General features: G+C 33.5%; 1 protein-coding gene across 1 annotated transcript; it reads right to left on the minus strand.

Moving 5' to 3' along the window:
- Nucleotides 1–1,423: 1,423 nt before the first annotated feature.
- On the minus strand, nt 1,424–26,123 carry LOC130656715 (ectopic P granules protein 5 homolog). Its single transcript, XM_057459633.1, has 32 exons — nt 25,353–26,123; nt 24,361–25,166; nt 23,703–23,795; nt 22,768–22,839; nt 22,488–22,610; nt 21,038–21,158; nt 20,385–20,530; nt 19,924–20,126; nt 19,399–19,495; nt 18,823–18,940; nt 17,898–18,054; nt 17,279–17,470; nt 16,581–16,848; nt 16,270–16,410; nt 15,776–15,937; nt 15,544–15,684; nt 14,126–14,306; nt 13,667–13,835; nt 12,008–12,145; nt 11,398–11,616; nt 10,992–11,097; nt 10,638–10,733; nt 10,219–10,353; nt 9,212–9,378; nt 8,841–9,062; nt 8,314–8,437; nt 7,581–7,725; nt 7,112–7,455; nt 6,174–6,482; nt 4,850–5,887; nt 3,357–4,561; nt 1,424–2,968 (listed from the first exon to the last, which is right to left on the minus strand). Exons 1-32 carry the CDS (start codon nt 25,429–25,431, stop codon nt 2,626–2,628), a joined length of 7,860 nt encoding a protein of 2,619 aa, XP_057315616.1. The 5' UTR covers nt 25,432–26,123; the 3' UTR covers nt 1,424–2,625.
- Between the last annotated feature and the right edge of the window lie 73 nt (nt 26,124–26,196).

Raw genomic sequence — 26,196 nt, forward strand, 5'->3', positions numbered from 1 at the left:
AGGGAGAAAAGTATCGTAAGTAGAGAGAAATGTATCGTAAGTAGGGAGAAATGTATCGTAAGTAGGGAAAAATGTATCGTAAGTAGGGAGAAAGGTATCGTAAGTAGGGAGAAATGTATCGTAAGTAGGACCCCTTTAAGTGTTGTACTTACTACGACGGCAGTGATCTTGTGTTTTTCCAATCCAGTAATGCTTTGAAGTCTTTCCAATACATCAAGTATCACTGGATATCTTTCAACCAAGCCTTGAGCGAAATCATTTATAGTGTCAATAAGCATACCGAACCAGCAGTTTCTTTGAGACGAGAACGAGTTTTAGATTTTTGTCCGTATGATGTTAACGGCTGTTTTGTCTGTGGTATTAGATGACGTTAAATTTGTTTATATGACGTCAAATAACAACTTCGCAATATTATAAATTTCCGTCTGGTTAAGTAAGTTTAATTTTGGCTTGATTACTCCCATGAAAATTAGGATTTTTTCTTGCACGTAGAAAAATAGGTGTATAAATTATTATATTACATTACAGTGATTTTAATTGACGCAATGCGAGAAAAACTTATCTCAACGATGGAGTGTTGCGTCTACGTTTTACATGCACCGAGAAAGAAACTGTTCTTTACTTCATTATTTCGGCCGTTTCACTATACAAAGAACTATTGACATTGTAAACAAATTTAAGTTTAATTGTGTCAATAATTTTGAGTCTTTTATCGGGATAACAGATAATTAGGATATTAAAATACACTAAATTTCGCGAATTTTGGGATTTTTCGCGAAATCTGATCACCGGAATTTCTTTTAAAAAACACAAATTTGATTCTGCAGTAAAATGATATGACAAAAGTAATTCCAACGATGAGACAACATTTTTGTCCCTATTTTTTGAGATTAGGCAACGCAAGACATGTTTAAAGATTGAAACAACAATTTACGTATGCTATTTTCCATGCCAACAACTTCAAAAGAAACATTCGACTACAACTGCTAAAGATTTTTTCATAATATCATGTTTGGCCATCTTATTGTGTAGCGTGTGGCGCGTGGCCTTGTGGTTACAGAGTTCGCTTCGTAATCACAAGATCCGTAGTTCGGTCCCCAACACGGGCATGTTTCGCGAGTGTCTTCATCACAGCTACGGGCCAACCCATGCCATGTGAGGGAAGGGAAATTAGGTAGGCAATGCCAGGTATTCAGAACACAGGACCCACATATTCAAAATAATAATATTAATTCGAAATTTAATGTGTGCGCAAAATTTCAGGTGTAAGTTATCCGTGAAATTAAATTACAGAGAAACTTTAGCGATGGCCGAAAACTTTATTTACACCATAGTCACTCGAAAATAAAAATGTGACTATGTTTATACGTGTTACAACACGCACCAGTCAACCGTATTAGTTTGGAAAAAGTCAAAAAAACTGTTCTTTTGTTATAAAATATTTTCTTATCGGCCAACTAGTGTACAAACACGAAATATAAAGCTATTCAAATATACTATTCTAACAAAAAAAAACAAATAAAGATGGAACTATTATTATTTATAAAAAAATTAAGTCAAGAATATTTATAATTTTCCTATCTAGCTAACTCTAGAAAGGGACCTTTAGGCGGCAGCTACTTAAACTCTAAGAATTGCAAGATAATAACACTTTTTCACAAGCAATATCTTAAAAGCAACATGGGATATGAATCCTTTAAAAAGCCAAGTAATTCGTAAGCGACAGTACACTCAAAGTGCGGCTTTAAGCTTCCGCCAAAATTTATTGTAGCTTGAATACCTTGGCATCAGTAACGGGCGTTCAAACCTACAACCTTTGCGCTTCGTCAGGTGCATAAAAATGTATTATCACGTGGTATATTATTGATCACGTGTGATAATTAATACATAATTTTATTATATTCAAAGGAAATTCAGTATTTTTACAACCTATTTAGATAGTGCAGGGGAACAAGAATACATCAAGCTAAAAATCTAAGACTTTGTTACAATAAGGACGAAGTCTCATGTTTAAAATTTAACTAGGTTTGTTCAGAACGTTCTTGATGTAAAACGTATCCCACAATACAGTTGCAAGGCGAAAAAGCTTCACGCGCCCTATCCTAACCATCGAATAAAATTATAATCTACAAATTCTAATTTAATTCTGAAACACATGTGCGTTTTTAACATAAAGGATACATCGTATTAGCCACAGTACCACTAAGTTGTGCTAGAGATAATAAAGTGGTTGAACTATTTAGAACTGCGGCTAACACGAAGAATTCTGCAATTTTCTCGCCATTAACGTGAACAGCAGAATGTTAAACGAGATACATAATACCTTAAAACGACGTCTTGTCGCGTGATAAGAATCTACTCTGCAAAACACGATAAGTAAGGTTAGATTTTGATCGAAATCCTGGAAAAACATGAAAACCCGAGGTCAATTTATTGAAAACCCAAGGTCAATTTATTCTCAAACCCTGACTCACACGACTGTTTAAAAGACTTTGCTCGCCTTGCGTGAATTTGGTAAAAAGGGCGGAACGAACTACATTAGATTGCATACAAACGATAATGTAAAAGCAGTGACGAAAAAATAAAGTGGAACTCGGGAGAAGACAAACGCATGCGCATGTGCATTCACACAACTGTCGCTGCGATAAAATTTTCTTTGTCAAAGAATTGTTTGCACAGATAAACTAACAAAGAACACCCGTCGATAATGCTGTACTGTGAATCTCCAACGAAACCCAAAACCCACTGTACTTGCTCCTTCATCGATTGATATGCTTTGTTTTTTAAAAAACTTTCAACGTTTGAGAACGCTTTTTCAGCTTCGGTTGTCGCCCGGGATGAAGAGTCAGTTGGGTAGAGTATGCGTATAGCGCCTGGTGCATTAATGGTGTAACGAAGTGACACTCCGCCTGAGGTGGGAAGTTGGCACAGAAGGAATAGGTGTAACATTTTGGCGGCGAATCGAAACCTAAGAGAATAAATTTTGCATGATGAGATTACAATACCACTATTTTCAATAAGTCATCGAGAGCAATACAATAACGGTTAAATTACATAGAAATATAGGTCCATGGGGCAGTTGTAAACAGTTCACACATCAAGGCTATTTCACATTAAACTGATATTCCAACTGGGTAGAATATTCGCAATATCTGATTGGCTAAAACATGATGGTATTTTTAATACAAAAGTCTAAAGGTTTTAAATCATGTGCCTTAACTGACGAAATGTTTAAATATTACACCAAAACAGAATATCCGCTCAATGTAAAACGGCCTTTATTTTTCTTTTGTACACTTTTAGTTCACTTTAATTTTTTTTTTCAAAAAAAGCCGCTGTTAGCTATAAATACTTACTCTTTCGTCAACGCGCTTTTTCTACCAATCCCGATTGCTCCCAAAACACCGGAGTAGGTTTTGTCTTCACCATGAATTTGGCAAGCATGTGAAAGATACAGCATGTTCTTAGCTAATAATTGCATCTGCTGTTGATTTTGATGTTGCGAGATTTGCATCCGAACAATATCAAAAATTTGCAACCAAAGCAAAATGATTTTGCTTTCACTCCCTTTATCCAGTTGAATCCTAGTACACCACTGTACAGCGTCAGTCAGAATGTTTAATTGTTCCCCTGGAGATTTCGCTTGTGGTATACGATGTAGGTTATAAGAGTACAATGTTAGCAAGGCTTTTTGTTTCAGCGCTTCCTGCACGAATTCTGAAATATTTAATTCTGGAACTACAAATGCCTGTAAAATAGGTAACCACGCGTTTCTTAGCTCATCGTCAGCTAATCGGAAAAAATGACACGATATAGCAGTCTCCAGCAGGGCGATCATTTGTTCAATGCTAGCCAGTGATCTAGATGCGGCGGAGATAAATGACAGCACAATCATACCGCATTGAGATTCCAGTAAGTAGGTCTCAATGGTGGACTTTATAACATCGAACACAGGACCCGAAGAAATTGTGTTGAATAAGTTCAAACAAGTGCAAGCATGATACACTAACTCTTCCATGGGTTTTACACTGTTGTACGCAATAGTCGATTCGACAGTTCGTAGTAAATTATACACGACAAAGCGAAAGTCCTGAATGCGGTGTTGGCACGTCACACAACGTGTTAAAAGCGTCACGACAACGTTAACGTACAAATTACGTTTAGCTGTTACTATGTCGTTGGTTTCTTTGTTGCTGTGGTAACAACAAACCTCCTTAATTAAACCCAAAGTGCTCCACACGTACGAGTCTTTCTCTAAAATTAATGTCGAGTCAGCGTTTTCAGAATACCATTTCAGTGCATGCGCTGTATCCTCCAATCCTAATGTATTCCATTTAAACGTATTTGCAGCTGTAAATAAGTAAACCAATTTTGAGGCCGACGTATCCAAAACAATTTTATCAGACGCCATCATGACGAAAATATTCAGGAGTTGTTGGTGTAGACGACTTATATCACTTTTGTTACCAGATTCTAAATAAGTGGTTACGACGGCTGGCCAATTGATTTCGGCCAACAAACTGCCGAGAAATCGGAAAGCAGAGGGATACGCGTCATGAGCCTAAAAAAATGAAACGACAATACATTATATCTTAGTGGTGTTCTGTAGCAAAACACTGTGATATTACTTGATTACGTGATACATAAAAATGACCCTTAACCAACTTTAAAGTCGTTAATTTTTCGAAGCAAACTTTGTGCATTCATTTTTAGTTTTTCGGACTATCTGTTCAATTATGATGGTTGCAACAACATTGCATTGCATGCGCCTGAGAAAATCGCACTGCAGCCCCAGCGCTTAAGCTGACGATTCTGAAAAACAAAGTTAAACTTCAAATTTCCTTCTTACCTGTAACACGCAGCTCAACTCTTGTATGGTAGGACAGTACAAAGACCAAGGCAATATCGTCAACAGGCTATGGAACAGCTGTAACGATTGCTCCTCTTTGACCGCAGGTACTATAGACACAAAATAATACGTCCAAACAACATTCAACAAACCGCAATATCCATTCTCGCTCCCGTGTAAATCAATGACCAGCCGAATAGCTTCAATAAAGGACTGAATCACAGTAAGAACAGATTCTATTCTCAGTAAGCTCCATATCTTTCCCGGTGTTCGTGGCAGAATCAAAGGTTGGTAAACGGCCACTATAGACTCCCATAAATCATGCAGAATCTGATCTTTGTTGTATTCATTCATTAAACTTATTTCATGTACAATGTTTCGCTGTAACAAGCCAAACAACACCATGTTCACCTGTTTAATGTAGGGATTCCATACTTCGTACAACGCATCCAGGTGGTGGTTGAGTTGATCAACATTGTTTTGAAAATATCCAGCAATGAAAGGAATTGTTTCTTTGATTTGGCCAACCGAAAGAGAGCTCTCGTTCGCACGTGGTGACTCTTGTTTGTCGTAACCAAGGCAGGCGACAAAATCGCCCCAGCATATTGTGGCTATTGAAGAGCTAGACGAACCGTTTAAAAGTTCTTGTAGTACTTTACTAAAATATTCCTCCACATTACTGCTCAACAACGTGATCATGTGACCACGGATAACTTCTAATACGACTAGTTCCTCGGTATTTGGTTGTGCACCGACCTTACAGAGCGCAGTCATAATAAGTGTGACCATTTCTCTTCGGTCTAACAGGGTAGGATTGCTAGCTAACCAGCTAACCATATCGAATTTCGAAAACAACACAAAAACCGTGGTCTCATTGCCCGCGCTCATGAACGTAACAATTTTGGAATATAACTTTACGAAATTTTCGGGTGAGTTGATTGGTGCAAAATGAGGCGCCAAAAACATGATTGATGAATTTTGATTCAATATAGCGTCTAACAGTGGCAGCTGTTCGGTTGAATGGTTTGTAATAAATTTCTACACGAACAAAAATAAGATTAGGATAATGTAAGCTGCGAAAGGAAAAAAAAAATGCTGTAAAAAACAACAACAACACAGGTTGCATCTAAGTTTTTATTTCTTTTTGAAGACATTTTTTCAGAAATACAGTTTAAGAAACAGTGAAACGCAATGTATATGGTAGTACGAACTGAAAAATAGGTAGCCCATTTTAGGTTAGATGTCTAAACACGGATTGAAAGCACACTAACCAATTTTTTCAACATTGAGGAATGACAAAAAAATATTACTGTAAATATATTACCTTTCCGAGTTTTTCCACCTCTGTGGAGAAGAACTGGATAGCCGGTGGGCACCTCTTGACGTCATCATCGATGAGTTGCGCGAGCAAGTAAAACATTTTCCGTGCACTATCTTGCAATTCCAATCTCTGTGGGTTGCTCAGCGTGTCAAACCCTTCGGCTAACTTGTCAACAATGTTTTCCACGTGTACCACACTTAAACACAACTCCACCGGAGTGCTCGTGACCAATGTTTTTATTAGATCCTTAGAAGCGTTGCGATTGTCGTTGAGTAGTGTGGCTATTCGATCACGAAGATGAAGTTCTCGAAACTTAAAAAGGAAGGTGAAGTTTCACAATAAAATACACATCGTAGTATTCAATTCTTAATTAGTTATTAAGCTTTTGAAATATTTGAAAAAAACACACAAAAAGAGGGACAATACGTAGAGTACTGACGGCAAAAACATTAAACAAACCACTAGTCAACTTAAATATTAGCGGGGAGTGAAAATCAAAAAGGAACTTTAGATATAATTCAAATACATGTTTCTTTCAAGCAAGCGAAAATTCGAAATCTGCTATATGCTTACGTTACGTTAAACTATAAAAAATTAAACGTTGCCTGGTAACCTATATGGACAGGTATAGTGGTACTAATGAAGCCTAATTCTGTCTAACTAAAACAGCTGAAGAAGAACGCATAATAAGGCTGAACAATATGCTTGATATATACTTAAGAAATCCCCCTACTTTAGCGTGAATAGGCTTATGAGGGTTATGCTTATCAAAAGAAAACCATGTAGTTTGTTTACGTTGCACAAATGTCGTATTGAATGTTCATCCTTTGTTTCATCGATATGCTGGAGCGTTAGGGTAAAGTTTGCGCATGTGTAAGGTTTTGTATCGCAGCACAAAGAGAAACAAACAAAATAACACGTGAATAAACACTAGCAAATACCTGAATACGACACTGAGCAGGCCCAATGCATCCTCCCTTTTTTTGTTTTTTTCTTCCATCACAAGGTATCCACACTGCCACTGATCTTGTTACCATGTCGTACAAGTCTGGCAAGAGTTCAATAAATTCCGAATCTAACCCAACATGGGATGCCATTAGAGTAGAGGCAGATTTAGCATATTGCACAATCACTTCCAGATCGTTCCCAACATCTTGAACTAAACGTGGTCTTGTTAGCAAAATATGGTACGGTATTTCGGCTACCGGTGGTTCAAGAACAACAACTGGAGGGGGTGGAGCAGGCTTGGTTTCATCATTAAGTCTCTTTGTGATCTTTTGACCAGCTGAAATTAAAACAATAATACAGTTAGACAAAAATTATACAGTTAAATTAGCACAGGGTAGAATATATGTAAAAAATAAATTTCACATTTTTGGTCTTGAATAAACTGGATATTTTTTAACTCACCAGTAACTTGCATTACAATGTCTGCGACGTTATCTGCAGACTTCTTTAAGTTCACGGGTTGGTACACGGAATGCACCCATAAACTCGAGAGCGTTTCAATCTCTTTCAAGAGAGTTGCACTATCCATATAATCATGCCATAGGTCCTAAAAAATGATGTTCTAAACCACGATCTTGAACTTTTTATATAAGACAAAAAGAGTTTTAATTATTTTTCAAATATGGAAAAAAGCATCAGTCAGTCAATGCTCTGCAAGAGGTAGGCGACAAAGTCGCTACTTTTGCACGCACATAGGCCAGACAGACGGCGTTTAAAATTGGCTACTCGTATTCTCCAGTACACTGCACAACGAAACAATCTACGTCGGGGTTCCACAAAGGCCCCTAAATTCGTGAGCAATGGCTATGCGTATATTTTAAGAGTTGGATGTAACGAAAAAACCCTAGATCCAAAGTCCACTCTAAACATTGACACGTGTAAATGTGACATAGCCTTTTGATTGCAGTATTGTTACTATTAATTCAAAGATGCACCACTGCAAAGTCACTTTTAAGGTTAAAATGTATACTTAATAGGCGGTCTTAGATGTATGGGTGTGTTCACTTGCTTAGCCAGATCACAAATAGCGCAAAACAAATCCACATTAAATGTGAAAATAGGCTTGATGGTGTCTGTTTCTTTTTAAAAAATGGCATAAAATTTTTATTACATCAGGGCCAAAACACACACAAACCTTGTTTCCTTGAAAGATTTTCAACAACAAATCTGGGTGGTAGACATCGGGTAATGAAGTCAAATATAAATTGGCATCGTGTAGTCTCGATTCCTCCAACCACAGAGCTAAACCTTGGTACAACCTATGAGCAAAAAACGAATGTTTATAACAACCTCCTTGCAAATGTTGCACTACATGTTACGAAAGTTTCATGCTAACGCTAGCATAAGTTATATACAGACAAAAAAGTTGTGACAATTTAAGTAGAAATACTTGATGACATATATTCGGTTCTCTCTGTACTATCCTGTGTTCTGTGTATTGTGTACACCGAAGTGGGATTTAAAGCTATCAGCTTCGGATTCAAGACTGTCAACTTCAGATTCAAAGCTGTCAGCTTCGGGTTTAAATCTGTCAGCTTCGGATTCAAAGCCGTCAGCTTCGGATTCATTCGGATAAGAAGTAAAGTGCGCTAACCATCAACCATCCTCGAGAAGCTGCCATATATTTCTTAAATAAAAAACGCAGTGAAATACGTGACTTACTTAGACAATGTCTGGTGATAGTGCTCGCTATACACGTGTTCTTTTTCCGTCATATTCCAAGACCTGTTTTGGCTGCACTGCGACTCTGAAGAGTCCCTTGCGACACCTTTGTCTTGATGGTACGACGCTATCGAATACAAAGTCGTCTTCATTCTTTTCGCCAGCGAAGCAGAAGAAAAATTCTCAAAGAATCTTAACCCGATACCAACTCTTGATGGCAGTCTATATATAAAAAAATACCAAAGTGAAGTGGTTTTAATTACCTCTTTATAACCCACTGCAATCACGCGGAAGGGATGCAGTGTTGTGTGAACCAAATAAATAGAAGTTAAGTTGCTTTTCAACGGTATGTAACGAACTTTTAATATTACCCTGATTCTTCGGAAGGTTTTTGCAAAAATATTAAAAAGAATTTTTGCCAAATTATTGGTAGGAAAGGATGATCTTTCGGCGTTGCCATAGCTTGTTCACCCCATCGATAGATACTCAAATAATTCAACGGCGGGATGTAGAAAGATTTGATTGAAGAGAGTGCTTTCTAAAAAAATATAAAACTGAGTATGAAGATCATTAAGAAGTAAGTATCTATGACAATCTTGTTTATTTAAAAAAATGGACTTGTGGATATTCCCTCGGGCAAATCATACATAGCGAATGCTTCCAGTTGTTAAACCAATCAAGAACTGTACATAGTGGACGCCTCCAGTTGTTAAACCAATCAAGAACTGTACATAGTGGACGCCTCCAGTTGTTAAACCAATCAAGAACTGTACATAGTGGACGCCTCCAGTTGTTCAACCAATCAAGAACTGTACATAATGGATGCATACATTAAGTTTTTAAGATAGGTCTGCAGACCTCCCTTCACTCTATACAGTTGCCTGCCGTGAACCATAATATTTCAGATTCTGCTTTGTAAGATGACAAAAACTTTGATTTTTTGCGTCTTGCAATTTGTCAGCATTACTTAAAAACGTAACTGCCCTCCACTCTTTTTTTTGTAAAAAAAAAGGTTAGAGTTTTTCAGTAAAGCAGCGCAAAAAGAGGGAACATCGATAATAGAAAAAAAATGGTTCCCTAAATCTGATGTGTTTTATGCTATACTCCTCAGTCACTTGCAAGAAAATCGATGCCAAAGAAAAAGCGAACTGCACATTCTTCTTATCAGCAAAAATATATAAATTTAATAAATAACACGATGCATTGATCAGAAATTAGTACTCTAGATTAAATCAAATTTCATTCATTCGTCAACCCAAGGATATTTGTTTGGTTTCTAATTTTTAACAAGTGTTACGGGGTCGGCCGTCTTCGATTTACACGCTATTTTGTGTGCCCGTCGCACGACGCCATTTAAATAAAAGGTGTACAAAATTACCTTGTACGCTTGCTCCAGTGGTATGGAAGTGTTCATACTCATTTCAGTCGCAATCTCTTTCCACAAACCGATTTCTTCTTCAAACTTCATTTCAGTTGACAAGATGACGTAAGCATAATAGCAAAAATCTGTTGTCTAAAAATATGTCGTTCGGTAAAACGCAAAAGTACAATACCCTATTTCGATCAATTGTCCTTCAAGGCGATTTTTTCTGTTAAACTTCATATTAACAAATGAGGGGAGAGGTAGACGAATTCATTTATTCTGAATCAGAAAAAGAAGATAAATGCTCTAGTCTGATTATTCATACCCGAATGTTCATATTATTTATTTATTCATTCATTCATTCATTCAATTTTTTACATTAAAACGTTTCCTTTTTTTAGGGGTGCCTGGAACTTTAAACAAACAGAACTTACAGGTGTGATCATGTAGGATATTGGTTGATTGGAAGTGGAAATCCATGACATCACAGATGACAGCAACCCACGTGACGTTTGTGAAGATAAAAGTACCTAAAGGATAAAACAGACTAAATTAATACATGCTTGACAAATGGTAAATATAGTATGAAAAAGGAACCAGTGTATGCTTTATGATGCACAGAGAATTTAACGACGGATGCCAAAAAAACTCTTAATGGAGAAATATTAAGTTTTGCTATTGTATGTCATAAAATCAATATGTGTCTAATATGGATGTCCCATAGATACTTATCAAATTTATCAACAACTTGCAGCCACCAACGGAGTTAATTATAAAACAATCCATACCTCTCGATGTTCATGGTAGAAATAATCGAGCAATATATCGAGCCCACCAGGAACAGTAAAAGAAACTTTGCACAAATTATCCATTTGATAGAGCACGCCACAATCTCTAAAAAATAACGTAGCGTAGTAGGTAGTCAGCAAAAATCCAGACGGTTGCCAGACACGTTTTTAAGATCCGGAAAAACTTCATTTTAAATCATATTGCTACCCTGAAGGATTAATTTGATCGTGAGGTTGAAGAATCAGCCTTTTCTGACAGACACACATATTTACATCGTACATTTATATTGTACACATTTTGTTGGTGATTTACTTTTTACGCCTATTGGTGTGCATCATGTAAGGACACATATCAATGTGATTTTCCTACTAGGTAGTAGTAGTATTACAAACAAAAGAATCACACCTAGACCAATATGGTAGCCTCAACAGTGAATGTATCCAAAATTTGATCGATTTATGCGCCTGTACATCGGAGTGTTCTTTGGACTTTAGAACTTGTGAAGTTATCAATGCAGCCAACTTTTGACTGTATGTACCAGCGATAAAATATTGCCATAGTTTCTCAGTGTAACCAGCTTTGTTGACATCGATGTGAATGAGTGTGTTCAAGATCTTTAGAAAACTAAATTACAAACTGACTGTTATTAAAAAATGATACCAAACATAAGCAGGTCGATGTAATGTAATATTTTTTGTGAATATAAGACTTTTCGTTTCATGAAGGTTTTATAAAGCAGTAACATAATACATATCCCAGGAAAAAAAAGCAATCTTTTTTACTACACTACAACCTAGATCTTCTTCCCCTCACCTCGGAAATAATTTTGAATTTACTTCTCTCTTCTTTACTTCTCATTTTTGGTTGAAAACAATAAATATAAACCGAAACCTTGAAAGAGGCATAGGAGGAACGCTTACAAGCTTTAGAATAATTTTAGGGTAGATAGTTTTTTACGAGGAAGTAGTTTTTGAGACAGATTATATGAGATTGATCTCCCTATTATTTCCCTTACCTGTCATTTGTTAACTTCTCTGGACAGTTAAGAAACAACGGTGCAATGTTACTGATGACTCTCAACACAGCATCGTAATGGGAAGCATCTTTGAGAAGCACCAAATACTTTATTCCTTTTTCAAGAAACTGATCAACACTAAACAGAAACAAAAATGTCACTATCTAAAGCAGACTGTCTATTAACACAAGGTTGTCACAGCGAAGATATGAGGGTAGATATGAGTGTAGATATGAGTTCAAATATGAGTGTAGATATGAGTGTAGATAAAAGTGTAGATATGAGTTCAGATATAAGTGTAGATATAAGTGTAGATATAAGTGTAGATATAAGTGTAGATATAAGTGTAGATATGAGTGTAGATATGAGTGTAGATATGAGTGTAGATATAAGTGTAGATATGAGTGTAGATATAAGTGTAGATATGAGTGTAGATATGAGTGTAGATATGAGTGTAGATATAAGTGTAGATATAAGTGTAGATACGAGTGTAGATATGAGTGTAGATGTGAGTGTAGATATGAGTGTAGATATAAGTGTAGATATAAGTATAGATATAAATGTAGATATGAGTGTAGATATGAGTTCAGATATAAGTGTAGATATGAGTGTAGATATAAGTGTAGATATAAGCGTAGATATAAGTGTAGATATAAGTGTAGATATGAGTGTAGATATAAGTGTAGATATGAGTGTAGATATAAGTGTAGATATGAGTGTAGATATGAGTGTAGATATAAGTGTAGATATAAGTGTAGATATGAGTGTAGAAATGAGTGTAGATATAAGTGTCGATATGAGTATAGATATATGAGTGTAGATATGAGTTCAGATATAAGTGTAGATATAAGTGTAGATATGAGTGTAGATATAAGTGTAGATATAAGTGTAGATATGAGTGTAGATATGAGTGTAGATATGAGTGTATATATGAGTGTAGATATGAGTGTAGATATAAGTGTAGATATGAGTGTAGATATGAGTGTAGATATGAGTGTAGATATGAGTGTAGATATAAGTGTAGATATGAGTGTAGATATCAGTGTAGATATGAGTTCAGATATGAGTTCAGATATAAGTGTAGATATGAGTGTAGATATGAGTGTAGATATGAGTGTAGATATGAGCGTAGATATGAGCGTAGATATAAGTGTAGATATGAGTGTAGATATGAGAATAGATATAAGCGTAGATATATAAGTGTACATATGAGTGTAGATATATGTGTGTAGATTTGTGCGTAGATATGAGTGCAGATATGACCGTAATGAGGGTAGATATATAAGGGCAAATATGAGTACTATAGACAGGGTGAAGTATGATTGTGTATATAGCATAATATAGTATAACCCTAATCACATTATTAATATCTCAGCACCTTTTAATTTGAGAGGAAAGTAATAGGCGATTAATCATACAAAGACATCTGTATTACAAAAAACAAGAACATAGATTTGTGTTTTAAATTTCCGTGTTCTATAAATAAATTTTTGTTACTATTTTGTTACTATTTTCAAATCAATGTAAAACTCTGAAGGTAAAATCGAAATAAAAAAAGGATGAAATAAAACAAAAACAAAATAAAAAAAAACAAAAATAAAATAAAAATAAATAAAAACAGAGTAAAAAAGCAAATGAAATCTAAAATTGTTCACTTACAAGTGTCCAGATTTAGTCATTGCAAAAGCCACATACACAGCTAATATTCCATTACTTTTTACAGCCAATTGAACATTTAAAAGTTCAGGAGAGCTTTCTAACTCGAGTTCAAAAGAACGCTTGTCTTTTAACTGAGATATTGTTTTATGGCACCAAGTAACATTTGGACCTAAAAAAAGTAAATTTATTTTATCTTCCATGTTAACCCTAACTGCTGTTAATTATTTTAACTATTTTCAGGTCAGCTTGTTACGTGACACAAAAAATAAATGTTTAGCTCCATAATAGTTTTTGTACACTCCAAAAAAGGTCCTTTTTTATCAATGGATGGTTTAATTTGTGAAGGCATCAAAATAAAAATGGAGCTTTAGAATTTTTAACTCTGTAACCCGCAATCACATTAACACTGGAACAGCTTTTAACAAACACACAATCTACTGTTATATGACATTTCGATACCAAATTGGTCTTCTCCAGCAATACTCTGTTCTTCTCTTTCATCCTCTTCACTATCATTGTGCACAATATCACTTTCATGAAGTTTTAACATAATCATAACGTCCCAGGCCCAAGTAAGAAACTCTGTATGGGCTTGTGAGTACATGATTTTGTTGTATGAAGAGACAGCCATTTTGCTGACCTACAAAAAAAGTTATCCCTAAAAATACCTGAATCTGCATCTTATATAAAGGAACGTTTGCAATTTCCAAAAAAAACTGCTTTTTATAGGTTATTTTACAGGCTGGAAAAATTCGGTCTTGATATTCAAGCTACTTTTGTGTAGAAGGATTCTTTTAACTGTTACATTATTTTTTGCAATTTGCATTTTGTGTAAACTACCATATACAACATATACAATATGTTGATTTTTTGACATTTTAAGTACATCTTTCCACTGAAATAATTGTTTTCTGAAAATTAAAAACATTTATCTTTTATACGTCACTGCAGTTTTAGGAGAATTTTAAATTTATTGACAATTTTAACATGTTTTCTCAGTTCCTACTAAAATTTTTGACACTTTGTTTCAGTACAAACAATTAGTATTATTTCAGTTGAAACAATACTAATTGTTTGTACTGTCATGTAATGCGTGTTTTCCCTTAACACTGTTACTTAAGCTCTTTTTTTTTATCTCAACATGGATTAAACGGGATGTATCCTTTCACTGGCTTACAGCTGCTTAAGAATAAAACTGACAAAATGGGCAAAACAACTTTTCAGCATTCCTTCTCAGTGATGGCTTTACTGACGATTAATAATGAGCAACCTTCAATGCAATCTATACAACTTTTTTTATTACTGGTTTGCAATCTGCAGTGCTTAAGACAACTGAAGTCAAAGAAATAATAAAAAAAAAAATAGTCTGATTTCTCATTTTCTGCATAATTTCAACTATGGTAAAATATGAAAAAGATTGATCATTTTGAATAAAACGATATTTTTTAATGGAAAATATATTTCGTTCTTCGTTCTAATTATTGCTTCAGTCATGAAACATGTTGTAGGAATATCAAGTAAAAACATTTTTTTTGAGGAATTACAGAGTCAGTGGAGAGATTACAGAGTCAAAATTATAATTTTCCATATATCATAAAAATATTGAAGAACTACTTTGTCCATCACTAACATACTGTCTGGTAGCAAGCGGGATACGATCCGCGGTCCCCAGAACCGGGAGCCGAAGACGAACCCACTACACTACGTGCGGAAAATGTTAGTGATGAACTCAGATAGTTTATTTGAGGGTGTTTATACAAAGGTTAATCAGGCAAAGTTCTGTTCTCTCTGTTGAGAATGAAAAATACGGATGTGCAATGATAAAGATTCACTTATGTATTATGTATCATCTTTATTAAACTAACAACCCCACCTACCTGCTGAATTATTCCCAATGCAGCATAGTTTAGTTTTTGAATACCGCCAGCATAGTCCGGAAAGGAAACACCATACGCCTCAACAAGTAGAATGGCAATCATAAAATGTACATTCCGTGGCAAAAAAAGCTGCACGTCATCCTGTAAACAATCCAAACAAAGTTAATGACACAAATTCCCAAAATTGTAGAAAATCTTTCACCTACAATATGACATTGACTAAACAAAGTACCTGAGAATAACTGTAATTCAATCTTTGCAGTAACATTCGAGCTAACAAATTTTCCTCTGATGAGAGTGGAAACTGCAGTAACCATGTGCGAATTATTTCAAAATCGGATGAAGTTGGCCTCCATGTGTGTATTGGCATTGACTCAAAGATGTACGATAACACCTAAATGAAACAATTTCACAATGTTGAACTTCAGAGGAAATTTTACGAAAACATGTTGCTTGTTTAAACACCCTAACAAAACCTTAGATACCTTGTCTTTACACACCCAGAAAATGTGACTATTCAAAATGGCTACTAAAGTGTAATTACCATCACATCATCAGTAGCATTAGAATGTTTGTTACAACTTCACTAAAGGGTAATATGACAATTTAAAAACTTTGTTGTTAATACAACAACAGGACTGTGTAATTTACAAACCAAATAAGACTGCTGATTGGTGTGGAAAGACTATACCCATCAATTAAAAAACAACAAATTCACAAGCTCACCTTTTGCAGCTGATTTCTTAATTTATTAGCATGTTGAACCAATGCAGTGATTGATGATGGATGCTTAGCTGCAATTGAGGCTAACAAATCATGACCATTTTTTGAATACAAATCAGTTACAGAAGCGTTTAGGAATGAGACCTAAAACATAGAGGAAAAAAATTAATATGTAACAGAGTTAATCTTTTTTTTGTTTCACTCTATATAATAACCTATTGAAACTTTAAAATAGTCAAGCAGAATAGACTGATGCAAAATTGGTATGTAGTTTTTTATTTCATAGTTTCTCTTCCCAACAAAAACTAACCAACCTCAAGTACAAGTTTTGCTACTGTCTCTATAAAGGCACTATCTTTAGATGGTCTTGATATAGCCATATTAGATAATGCTGTTAAAAGAAATATTCCTTCGCTAGGCGACACCTCTAAACTAGTAATACATGGTAGATCATTCGGACCACGTGTAGATAACACTGCAAAGTTGGTCTCCTCGCCTAAAATCATGTGCAGCATTATCCACATAGATGATAGTGACACAGCTTCGAATGGCATGGTAGATAGAAACTGAATTGCACCGGCACTAAAAAAAACAACCGTATACACACGTGATAATAATCTTTATTTGCACCTAAACCAGTATTACATACCTCTTTAAATCTTAAACCCATGTTAACTGAATACTGTTTAGCTGAATTAAAATAATTATACAGAAAACTAAACTGCTTTATCAGCATGTATTGCACAAAAGTAGAAAGGATGATCCAGCATCACATGTTTCTTGTATTCATAAGCTTTTTCGTAAAAAAAAAAATTGAACATGCAAAAGATTTCACAAAACATTACATAGCATCTATTTGGCAAAAAAGAGGTTTATAACCCATACTGAATAACAATAAAATTTATTTATAAAAAACTCAATTAATAAAAAACTTTTTGAGATGAATCCTTACTACTCCAGATACCATTTTAGCTTAAAATTAGAACAGGGGTATTATAATTTAGAAATTTACCTGTGGGAGGAAATAATCTGAAATGATGAGCGGAGAAAAAACTGATCAAATTCAACTTGCAAACGTTCCAAACTCATTTGTGGTAGAGCCATGTTGGACATTTTTGGCAAATCCTTCAACCTATCACCCACAACGTTTATTCTATAGTTTTTATACGAGATCCAATGATCTGATATCACTTGAGTTATCAATCTGTAAGAAAAAGAATATATATATACATATAAGAAAATAACAAAGTAATCACCTGAAGAACCATCATACTTTCAAATGGCTTTAGTAAAAATAAACAAATATGATAAAGGAAAAAAACATGCGAAAACCATGTTATTATAAAAATAAAAAAAACTGCTTTAAAAAAATCTTTCTACTAGATTTGAGGAAGCTGCAGCCAAGAATTTCTTAATGAAAAGCCGGTTTAAGCTATCATCCTGAGAAGTCGTGAATTTGCAAATAAAACTATCAAACTCCTTCAATACTATACACCTAATTCCAACAACAAACTAGTATTTTTTAAAAAATCTTGGTTGCATTTTGTTGCTTTTAATTTATTAGAATTAGGGGGAATGGAAACAACGAAATATATATCATATGGATTGCTATCACATGCAAAAACAAGTACCTGATTGTTCGACTAATCTGTTTGATAAATTGACGATATCGTAACATATTGTAAGTGTCAAAAATTTTTCCTAGCAACTTGACCAAGCAAGACGAATAAGCTAGCAGCCGAATCATGTCGTTACTTGATGATAACGAAGGAGAATGTGAAAGCACGCCTGGAAAATATATATTTTTAAATAATTATGTTCTACTGGAAAAACGAAAAATATTATTTTGTTTAAATGTAGAATAGCTTTTTAAAAAATACCAGATTTCATTTCTCATAATAAGATAGTTTATGGTCACATTCCCTTTCTTATGAATTTTTTTTCTTTAATACAAGCCAACTGGGTAAAAGCTACTGTCTGAAAATATGGTGAGTGAAAAATGTGCATGTCCAAATTGTTGGCATAGTTCTTCTTCTCAAATCTATAACATGTGATTATGGCATACTTCTTTTTTTATCCTCCAAATGGTTAAAGGCTATGTTTCAACACTAAGCCGTTTAGGCTTTTACTAAAAATTTATATTTGTAAAATTATGTTTTGTAATTAATAAGTCATTACTTTTTGATGATGTATTTTTCAATTCAATTTGAAGATTCTAGGATTATATAAGACACTTTTTCCATGTTTTAGTTTTTGGTTAATAGTGAAAAATACATTGAAATGATCTGTAAATACTAATAATTTAAAATCGGAATATAATAAAAATGGGGGAACCAAATTGTGTAAAATTAAGAACGGTCTTAACAACAAGTTATAGGAATGTAATTCACTAGGGTTTTCTATGAGATGTGGAATTTTTACACACAATGTTGTTTCATTTCAAAAACCAGACTGGAAAATTGATAGCTAATAAAATAACTTTAAAATATATAAAAATTTCAAGAATTTGCATCAAAATTAAAAAACAATAGGAATTTATGATCAACTTAAACCTACCTTCGTTTACTTCAATGTTTAATAAAGAAGCGAGCAAAGAATTGAATGAAAATTGATCAAAGATAGCAATTAAGTCATTTTCATGCATCAAACACCATCCATCTTCCGTGTCTTCGTCCTGAAAAAGGACACACAACTGCTATTTAAACCGATAAGATTCAGAAACAAAAAGATTAAAAAAAATACAACTTGAATAACATAGTAGCCAAAGGTGTGCAATTATAATGTATTACACATGTCAAATTACAACATTTAAATGCAAAATTGTTAAGTAAAGTTTACCCTTCGTAAATCAGAACACTCTGAGAGGACAGCATAAGTCTTATCTTTGAAAACTGGAGACCTCTATGGCATGCATATTTAAGCTTGTCAATAGAATAAGTATAAGGTAGATTTGCATTTCAGGTGGAAGTTACAAAAATATTTAGCATGGTACAAAAATATGTGTAAATGTATATCCGAGTAAGAGCAAACATTAAAATTTAAAAAATACATTGTGCGGTTAATAAAATTTATTGGGAACAAAAAATGTGTATTTAAATATACACCTAAAAATGTCACCAGATAAGTAATTACCTCCTCTTTATCTTCATCCATCAGTATCCAGCTTATACTTTTTGTGACAAGACCTTTTCTATTCATTTCATACTTGGATAGGTATTCCTTTCGAGATCTAAGTAGAAAAATTGTTTGATTACGAATAACATAAAACATAAAAACAAGAATACTTTTCTTATTATAAAATCTTAACCTCTTTGCACAAAGTTCTTGTATAGTATGAAAAAAAATTGTGTCTTTTTGTAGAAAAGTCAAAAACTAACATTCAGCATAATTTCCTCGTTTTCAGCTATAAAATTTATGACAAAAAACACCATTTAAATATACTTTTTTAAATTTGCACAAACAAATTAGGGCCTTTTTGATATTTTGACATATTACTGGTCAAAAATAACAACAATAAAAATATCAATGAGCAAACATGACATTACACAGTAAAATTGAATATTAAAATCTTCAAATATCTTAAGGACGAAAAAAGAATGAAAAAAGAGATGTTATCCCAACCCTTCTTAACGATATTTAAACTTAATTGTATTATACCTAACAGGAAGTGCTAAAGTTGCTAACATAACAACAAAATGGTGGATTTGTGGTCTATCCCACACACACAGTAGCGGATGTTCAAAACTGGGAAACTGGATAAAATGTGACATTGAAGAAACAGTGCCAGGTGGACTACGCAGTAAATGATTCAGTAAAAAAAATGAATCTGGTAACGTCCCAATACGTTGTAAAACTGCTACCTAAAAACATAACATAAAAACAAATCAAAACACGGAAAGAAGCTTTTCTATATTAGGAATGGGTGACCTGTCATTGCAAAATGTAAAGAATACTTTCTATTCGTTTTAATTCCTTTCTTATTTTCAATTAGGTTGTAAATGGGCTTTAAATTCAAATTTGCAGCCTAAAAGAAAACATTTAAGACTAAAATAAAATTTTTAAACTTTTTTTTTATATCATGAAGTTGTTTTTTCTATATTATCAAAATTTTCACTCACAAGCATATTTAGCCATGAATCTAAATCAGCAGTAAACTGCTCCTCCAATATTCCATATCTTTTAAATATGAACAAAACGCTAATGCAATCTTGCAGTTCTCGGAGAACTGGTATTACATTAGAATCAATGTTATGAGGTAGATATGCTATAAAAAATAAAACAACACATTTAAAAATAACTTTTTTATGGATAATTCATAAATTATCTTCAATGTTTATGTATATGCAGAACTTCCTGCAATATCATGGTTTATACATTATTTCTTCAAATGCATTTATAAGTATGGATTTATATGGGTGAGCCTCTATATTAGTTTGTTATCTTTATTTACTTAATGAAACTAATAATATAATATATTTCTATAATGATCCTATATATATTTTATAAATTTATTAATTACATTGTGGGTTGCATGTTAAACAAAATGAATGCCCCATATTTTTAATTTATTTAAACTGAGAGATATGGCAAAACAAATATATACACAATCATTGATTAATTACTTTTAAATTAGACCTTGCAAAAGCAATGCTATGTGTTTCAATAAATAGAACATTAGAACAAAATTATAATAGAGTAAAAAATTGTGTTAACCAAATGATGTCACTTAAATCAACAAAAAAAGCCAAATACAACTAATATAGTCAAATACCTGTTACTGGATGCTCTGCTGATAAGTTTTTGATTGCAGGACAATGCTTAAAAAGTTTACACAAGTAATTATCAACTCTGATTTTTGAGACTTGACTGTTGTAACACTCCAACTGATGCAGCTAAAAACAGAAAGAAAAAAACAAGGCAACTTACAATACCTCCAGGAGAAGTATTTAGGAAAGAAAAAGGAGGTCTATTTCGCATTTCTCAGATTTGTTAAGGTTGTATGATTAGGTGGTGAAAGAAGTTATGAGAATGGTTAGGTGGACATTACACCAGTTTGATAGATAGAAAGAGTTCATATGGACTAAGAAGCAGGCTATATATTTGTAGCACTAAAGATGTTATCCAGATAAAAAGATTGATTAGTTGGGACATTTAAAAAAACATTGAGGATCAACACAGAGTATGGATCAGATTGGAAGAAGGACATTAATATACCCTGCCAAATACATGCTAGCATTGAAAACAGATTTTAAGTCAAAAATGATGATGATAATAGTCGTATTATGTCTGTCCGCCAGAAAAACTATAGACTTAGTTTCCATTAGACGATTTAGCGAAGCGTCGCGCCTTAAAAATCAATACGATACTTTTGTTTAATGGGAACAGTTTCGATTAATTGGTTTTAATACGGTAAGTGATGTTTCCATTAGACGTCTCCTATCCATGGATATTGTCAAAAAACACGTGTTTGAGTACCAGATGAAAAATAAATCAGTGGAAGAGTCCTGATGATTTGAAGATTTTTCTGTTTTACATCTTTTTGCGAAGCAAATTTCTTCTACCAGGTCTTGTCCAGTATTTTGAAGGTTTTTATTCTTTTTTCTACTTGTTTCATCTTTTATTTAAATTAGCAACCGACATCTTCAAAATAATTTGTCTTTCGCGTTTGTCTTTCACTTAAAAATAAAATCACCGAGCTGAACATATTACATATTGAAATCCACACATTTTGAAGTATCCCAATTTGCTTACTCAAATCAACTGTACTTGACGTCATTTTGAGAAAAAAAACAAAACAGAACAAGTTTTTATTACTTTTATTATGTTCAAGCATGGCGAAATGTTTATTCACCTGTTTCCATTTAAAAGAAATATCGTCTTAAGAGCTATCCGATACATGTTATGTCACTTTCCATTCGCATGGAGTGATAGCTATCCGAGACCCAATACATGCCGAAACAACACATTTTAAATGGAAACAAAACCCCTATCCGATATGCTTTTTAAGACGCTGCAATAGTAAATCTTTTAATGGAAACTAAGTCACAGGCACACAAAATAGCATGTAATTTAAAGACGGGTGACCCCAAGGATTTTTGCACTGGTTAACAACTAGTTAACATTATTACTTCACAAACGACAGCACATACATAAACATATTGTGGAAAGTCAACTTCTTGGTCCTTGGAACTTTTGCACCATAAAAAAAAATTACTATATACCTCGTGTACAAAGCCTCTTAAATGTGACATATTTTCACTCATATTTGAAAAGGGTTCTTCTTTAAAAAATGCCCGTTGATACTTCTGTTGCTGCATCACAGATACACCACAAGCACATATACCCTGTAAAGAAAAACAATATATACAATCTTAAATGCTTGGCATGCTGACAAAGTGTTGCATCTTCATCTAGGTGAGCAACTGGTACAGTTGTTGCCAATTGCTGAATAACATTTCTGGATGTGGACAAAGACTAAATTATTAATATATAAATAGTTACCTCTGCAGTACAAATACATTGTTTTATCTCCCAGACATTTTTCTGCTCGTTTTCAACCTTGTCTTGTGTTGACTGAAAAATTTAAATTAAGACTTTCAATAATTTGCAGTATATTACCTTTTAACAAATAATACTACATCAGGCTTTTTCATAAAAGACGTGCAATCATACGCGCACCCCCCCCCCCCCCCCCCGCACACACAGACGTGCAAAATATCACAATTCTGAAGTGCTCATTTTTGTCATAGACAAGCAAAAGAAAGCATGCCTGAGTTAATCATTTTATTTTCTCTTAAAATGTTCTAAGTTAAATATTATTTTTTTAAATATTATTTTCCGTAAATGATTAAATTTTTCTGTTTGTGAACTTCACGAACAGAAACATTTAATCATTTAGATTAGAAATGTTTTTTAGATCGCATTTTAAAAGCTTAAAAATGAAAAGCGGTGATAAAAATGCTCTTTTAGTTCGCATTTTAAAAGTTTATAAACAAAAAGCGGCGATAGAAATGTTTTTTAGATAGCATTTTAAAAGTTTATAAACGAAAAGCAGCGATAGAAATGTTTTTTAAGATCACATTTTAAAAGTTTATAAACAAAAAGCGGCAACAGAAATATTTTTTAAGATCACATTTTAAAAGTTTAAAAACAAAAAGCAGCGATAGAAATGCTTTTTTAGATCGCATTTTAAAAGTTTATAAACGAAAAGCGGTGCCCTCCCAGTTATCTACACGGCCAATAAAAGAAGATGAACAATTTTTTTTCAGTCGCATTATATCTTCTTTGACATTGCACGCCTTGATAATTTAGATGTGCTGTAAATCACACGCCTTGCCTTCGTAAATTAAAGCTTGGGCACGTGGCTCATCACTCGCCTTCAATGTGACAAAGACCACTACATGTTATTTTTTGTGCTGGTTTCAAATATGCCATACCTCTATTTTCTTTTGAATTTCCACAAGTTTAGTTCTTGATTTATAGTACAAGTTGACAATATCGTAAAATTCATAATGTAGGTCGCTTGAGTTCTAAAGAAACAAGCAATAGGAATAATATTCTTCATAAAGGCTTACCGGCAGTTGCTCTTATTTCTTTTTGATTTGTATTTGCTACAAAATTTTAAGCATTTTCCAGGTCAATTCTAAATAAATCAACAATTTTACAAATTTCTCTTGCCAATAATGTTTTATAAATTTTCTATGTTTACAGAAAAAGACTATAGAGGGTCACCACAAATTTAGAAAGCCTGAAAAAAGCAAGCATGCATCTTTTTAGCATAATTTTTTGACTTTAATGAAATAATCCCTCTTAAATACATTGATAAAGTTTGAATGCATGCCCCTTACTTGTTCGAAAATTAATCAAAATTTGCCAGAGTACTTCAATATCAAGTAATGAAGCATAAATAAATCTAAATATTTTGAAGAACCAAGAAGCTTTTAGAATAATTATAAATTAGAATAATACAAAGATTTAAAATAAATAAAATAACAATATAAAGCTCTACAGCATAGGGATTTGGAAATTTGTAGTATCACTGTATTATATTTTTTGGAATATATACATAACAATTCTGAACTCCATTGCACATACCTTTAGAAACTCATCAACAAAAAACTCTAACTGCCCTAGCTCAGAGTTCATGTAAAATTGAGCAAGTTGCTCCTCAGTGAATGGAACAACCTTTTTGCTTTCTACTTCTTCATATAAATTTATAGTGAAAACCTTTTTATGAACAATTTCTGATTGCCTGGTATTTGCAACAACATTAGAAACATTCTCGTATGTCTTAGCTGTGATGTCTACTTCAGATAATTTGTCTCTTTCAAAAGTTCTACTTCTTAAAGTTGTATCGAATTTTTGAGCTTCAACAGGTTCTTTATTTTTCTCAGTTGCCTCAGCATTTGATAGTGACAGCACAGGTGCAGTAGCTGAAACATTATCAGTGTCTCGCATAGAGTCTGAAACAACATCCTTGTTGTTTTCCTGTGGCTTAACATGTAATAAACAGTTTTGCTCTGGTAACACACTTGAAGAAGATTCACCTATGGCCACAATATTTATTTCATTGCTACTAATTAAATCCAACATAGCTGTATTATGGTCACTGTCTTCTTCTTGAGACTTATCAAGATTTGTTTCGTTTTCTATTATACTATTTTCAAAAACATTGTTAGGTTCGATATCTTTTTTATTTGTTATAACGTCAGACTTTTTGTCATTATCAATTTTATCTTTAGAAGTTATGGTTCTGTCAATAGTAACTTCTGCATGTTGTTGCACATTTTCACTTGAATCTAATTCTGCACTCAAATTATCATTTGGTTTTTGATTCAATTCTTCTTGCTCATTAACCTTAGACTTTGTTTCAGACTGATTCTCTTCTTTTGAATTTTTGTCTGAAAAATAAACATTGGTTTTTGGTCAAGTATTTTATTTAACAATGCATGCTGTTTGATAAAAAATGACATGATAATAACAGTAGCAATCTACTTAAATTGATTAACCCAATTATATTATTTTTTTTGTGCATCATTCAAAAAGTTTACAGTTTTATACCTTTAATGCCATATATGTATACTTACCTGGTTTTAGGTAACTAGTAAATTGATCCTTTTCCTTTTTCTTTTTTTTCTTTGGTCTCTCTCGGACAGCTTCTGCCATATCTAATTTACTCTAAAAAAGTGTATAATATGAAATATAAATTTGCCTTTCTTTAGATAAAGAAAAAAATATTTTTTATTTTTGAAGTTCCTTTTATAAGTTAATTTTTAACGAAGGTTAAAGATAGTGTTCAAGTGGAAAGAGAAATACCACAGAATAAAATAAAATGACAACAACAATTTTAAAAATATTTATCAAAAGCTTTTCGGTAAAAAACCATCATCAGTGCTATAGCACTGTAGTATATGTTGCCATAGCCCTGTTACCATAGCCCTGGCTTAACCCAATGAGAGGGAAATTAAAGGAGATGACACACTTTGTGGGTTGCTGGATGTTGCAGCAGGGAGTTGTCTGGTTAAGCACAGACTGTGTGATTAAAAATAAGCATTAAAAACTACCCTAGGACTGCCCATCTGAGATAGATATGTATATTTCACTTAGCTGGCTACATAAATATTAAGGGATATACCCTGTTTATTATATTCAGGGCCATGGTGAGGCCTAGAGCCATGCAAAATATGCACATCCTATCTGCTTTATCTATTTAGCTTGCTAGCTAGCCATAGCTAACTACAATTTAGTTTAAAAAAAATTAGTATCAGCAATGCAAAAAACACCTTTAGCTATGACTTAAATTTTTTAAATCTAGACTTTTATAGCTATTCATGACCACATGATATTCTGGACCCCTTCTGTCCGCATTCTTGCATCCTCGAATTTTGGGAAGCACTTCATGGAAGGATCCATATAGTCTGTGAATATGTC

The sequence above is a fragment of the Hydractinia symbiolongicarpus genome, chromosome 9 (assembly GCF_029227915.1).
Source record: "Hydractinia symbiolongicarpus strain clone_291-10 chromosome 9, HSymV2.1, whole genome shotgun sequence".
In the NCBI taxonomy this organism is placed as follows: domain Eukaryota; kingdom Metazoa; phylum Cnidaria; class Hydrozoa; order Anthoathecata; family Hydractiniidae; genus Hydractinia; species Hydractinia symbiolongicarpus.

Excerpts from the sequence above, each read along its gene's own strand:
- LOC130656715 (XM_057459633.1), bottom strand. The coding sequence starts at position 25,431 with ATGGCAGAAGCTGTCCGAGAGAGACCAAAGAAAAAAAAGAAAAAGGAA. Across the intron at positions 9,063-9,211 it reads AAACCTTCCGAAGAATCAGG|ACTGCCATCAAGAGTTGGTA; the intron begins GTAATATTAAAA and ends TTTTATATATAG. Across the intron at positions 6,483-7,111 it reads CTGCTCAGTGTCGTATTCAG|TTTCGAGAACTTCATCTTCG; the intron begins GTATTTGCTAGT and ends TTCCTTTTTAAG.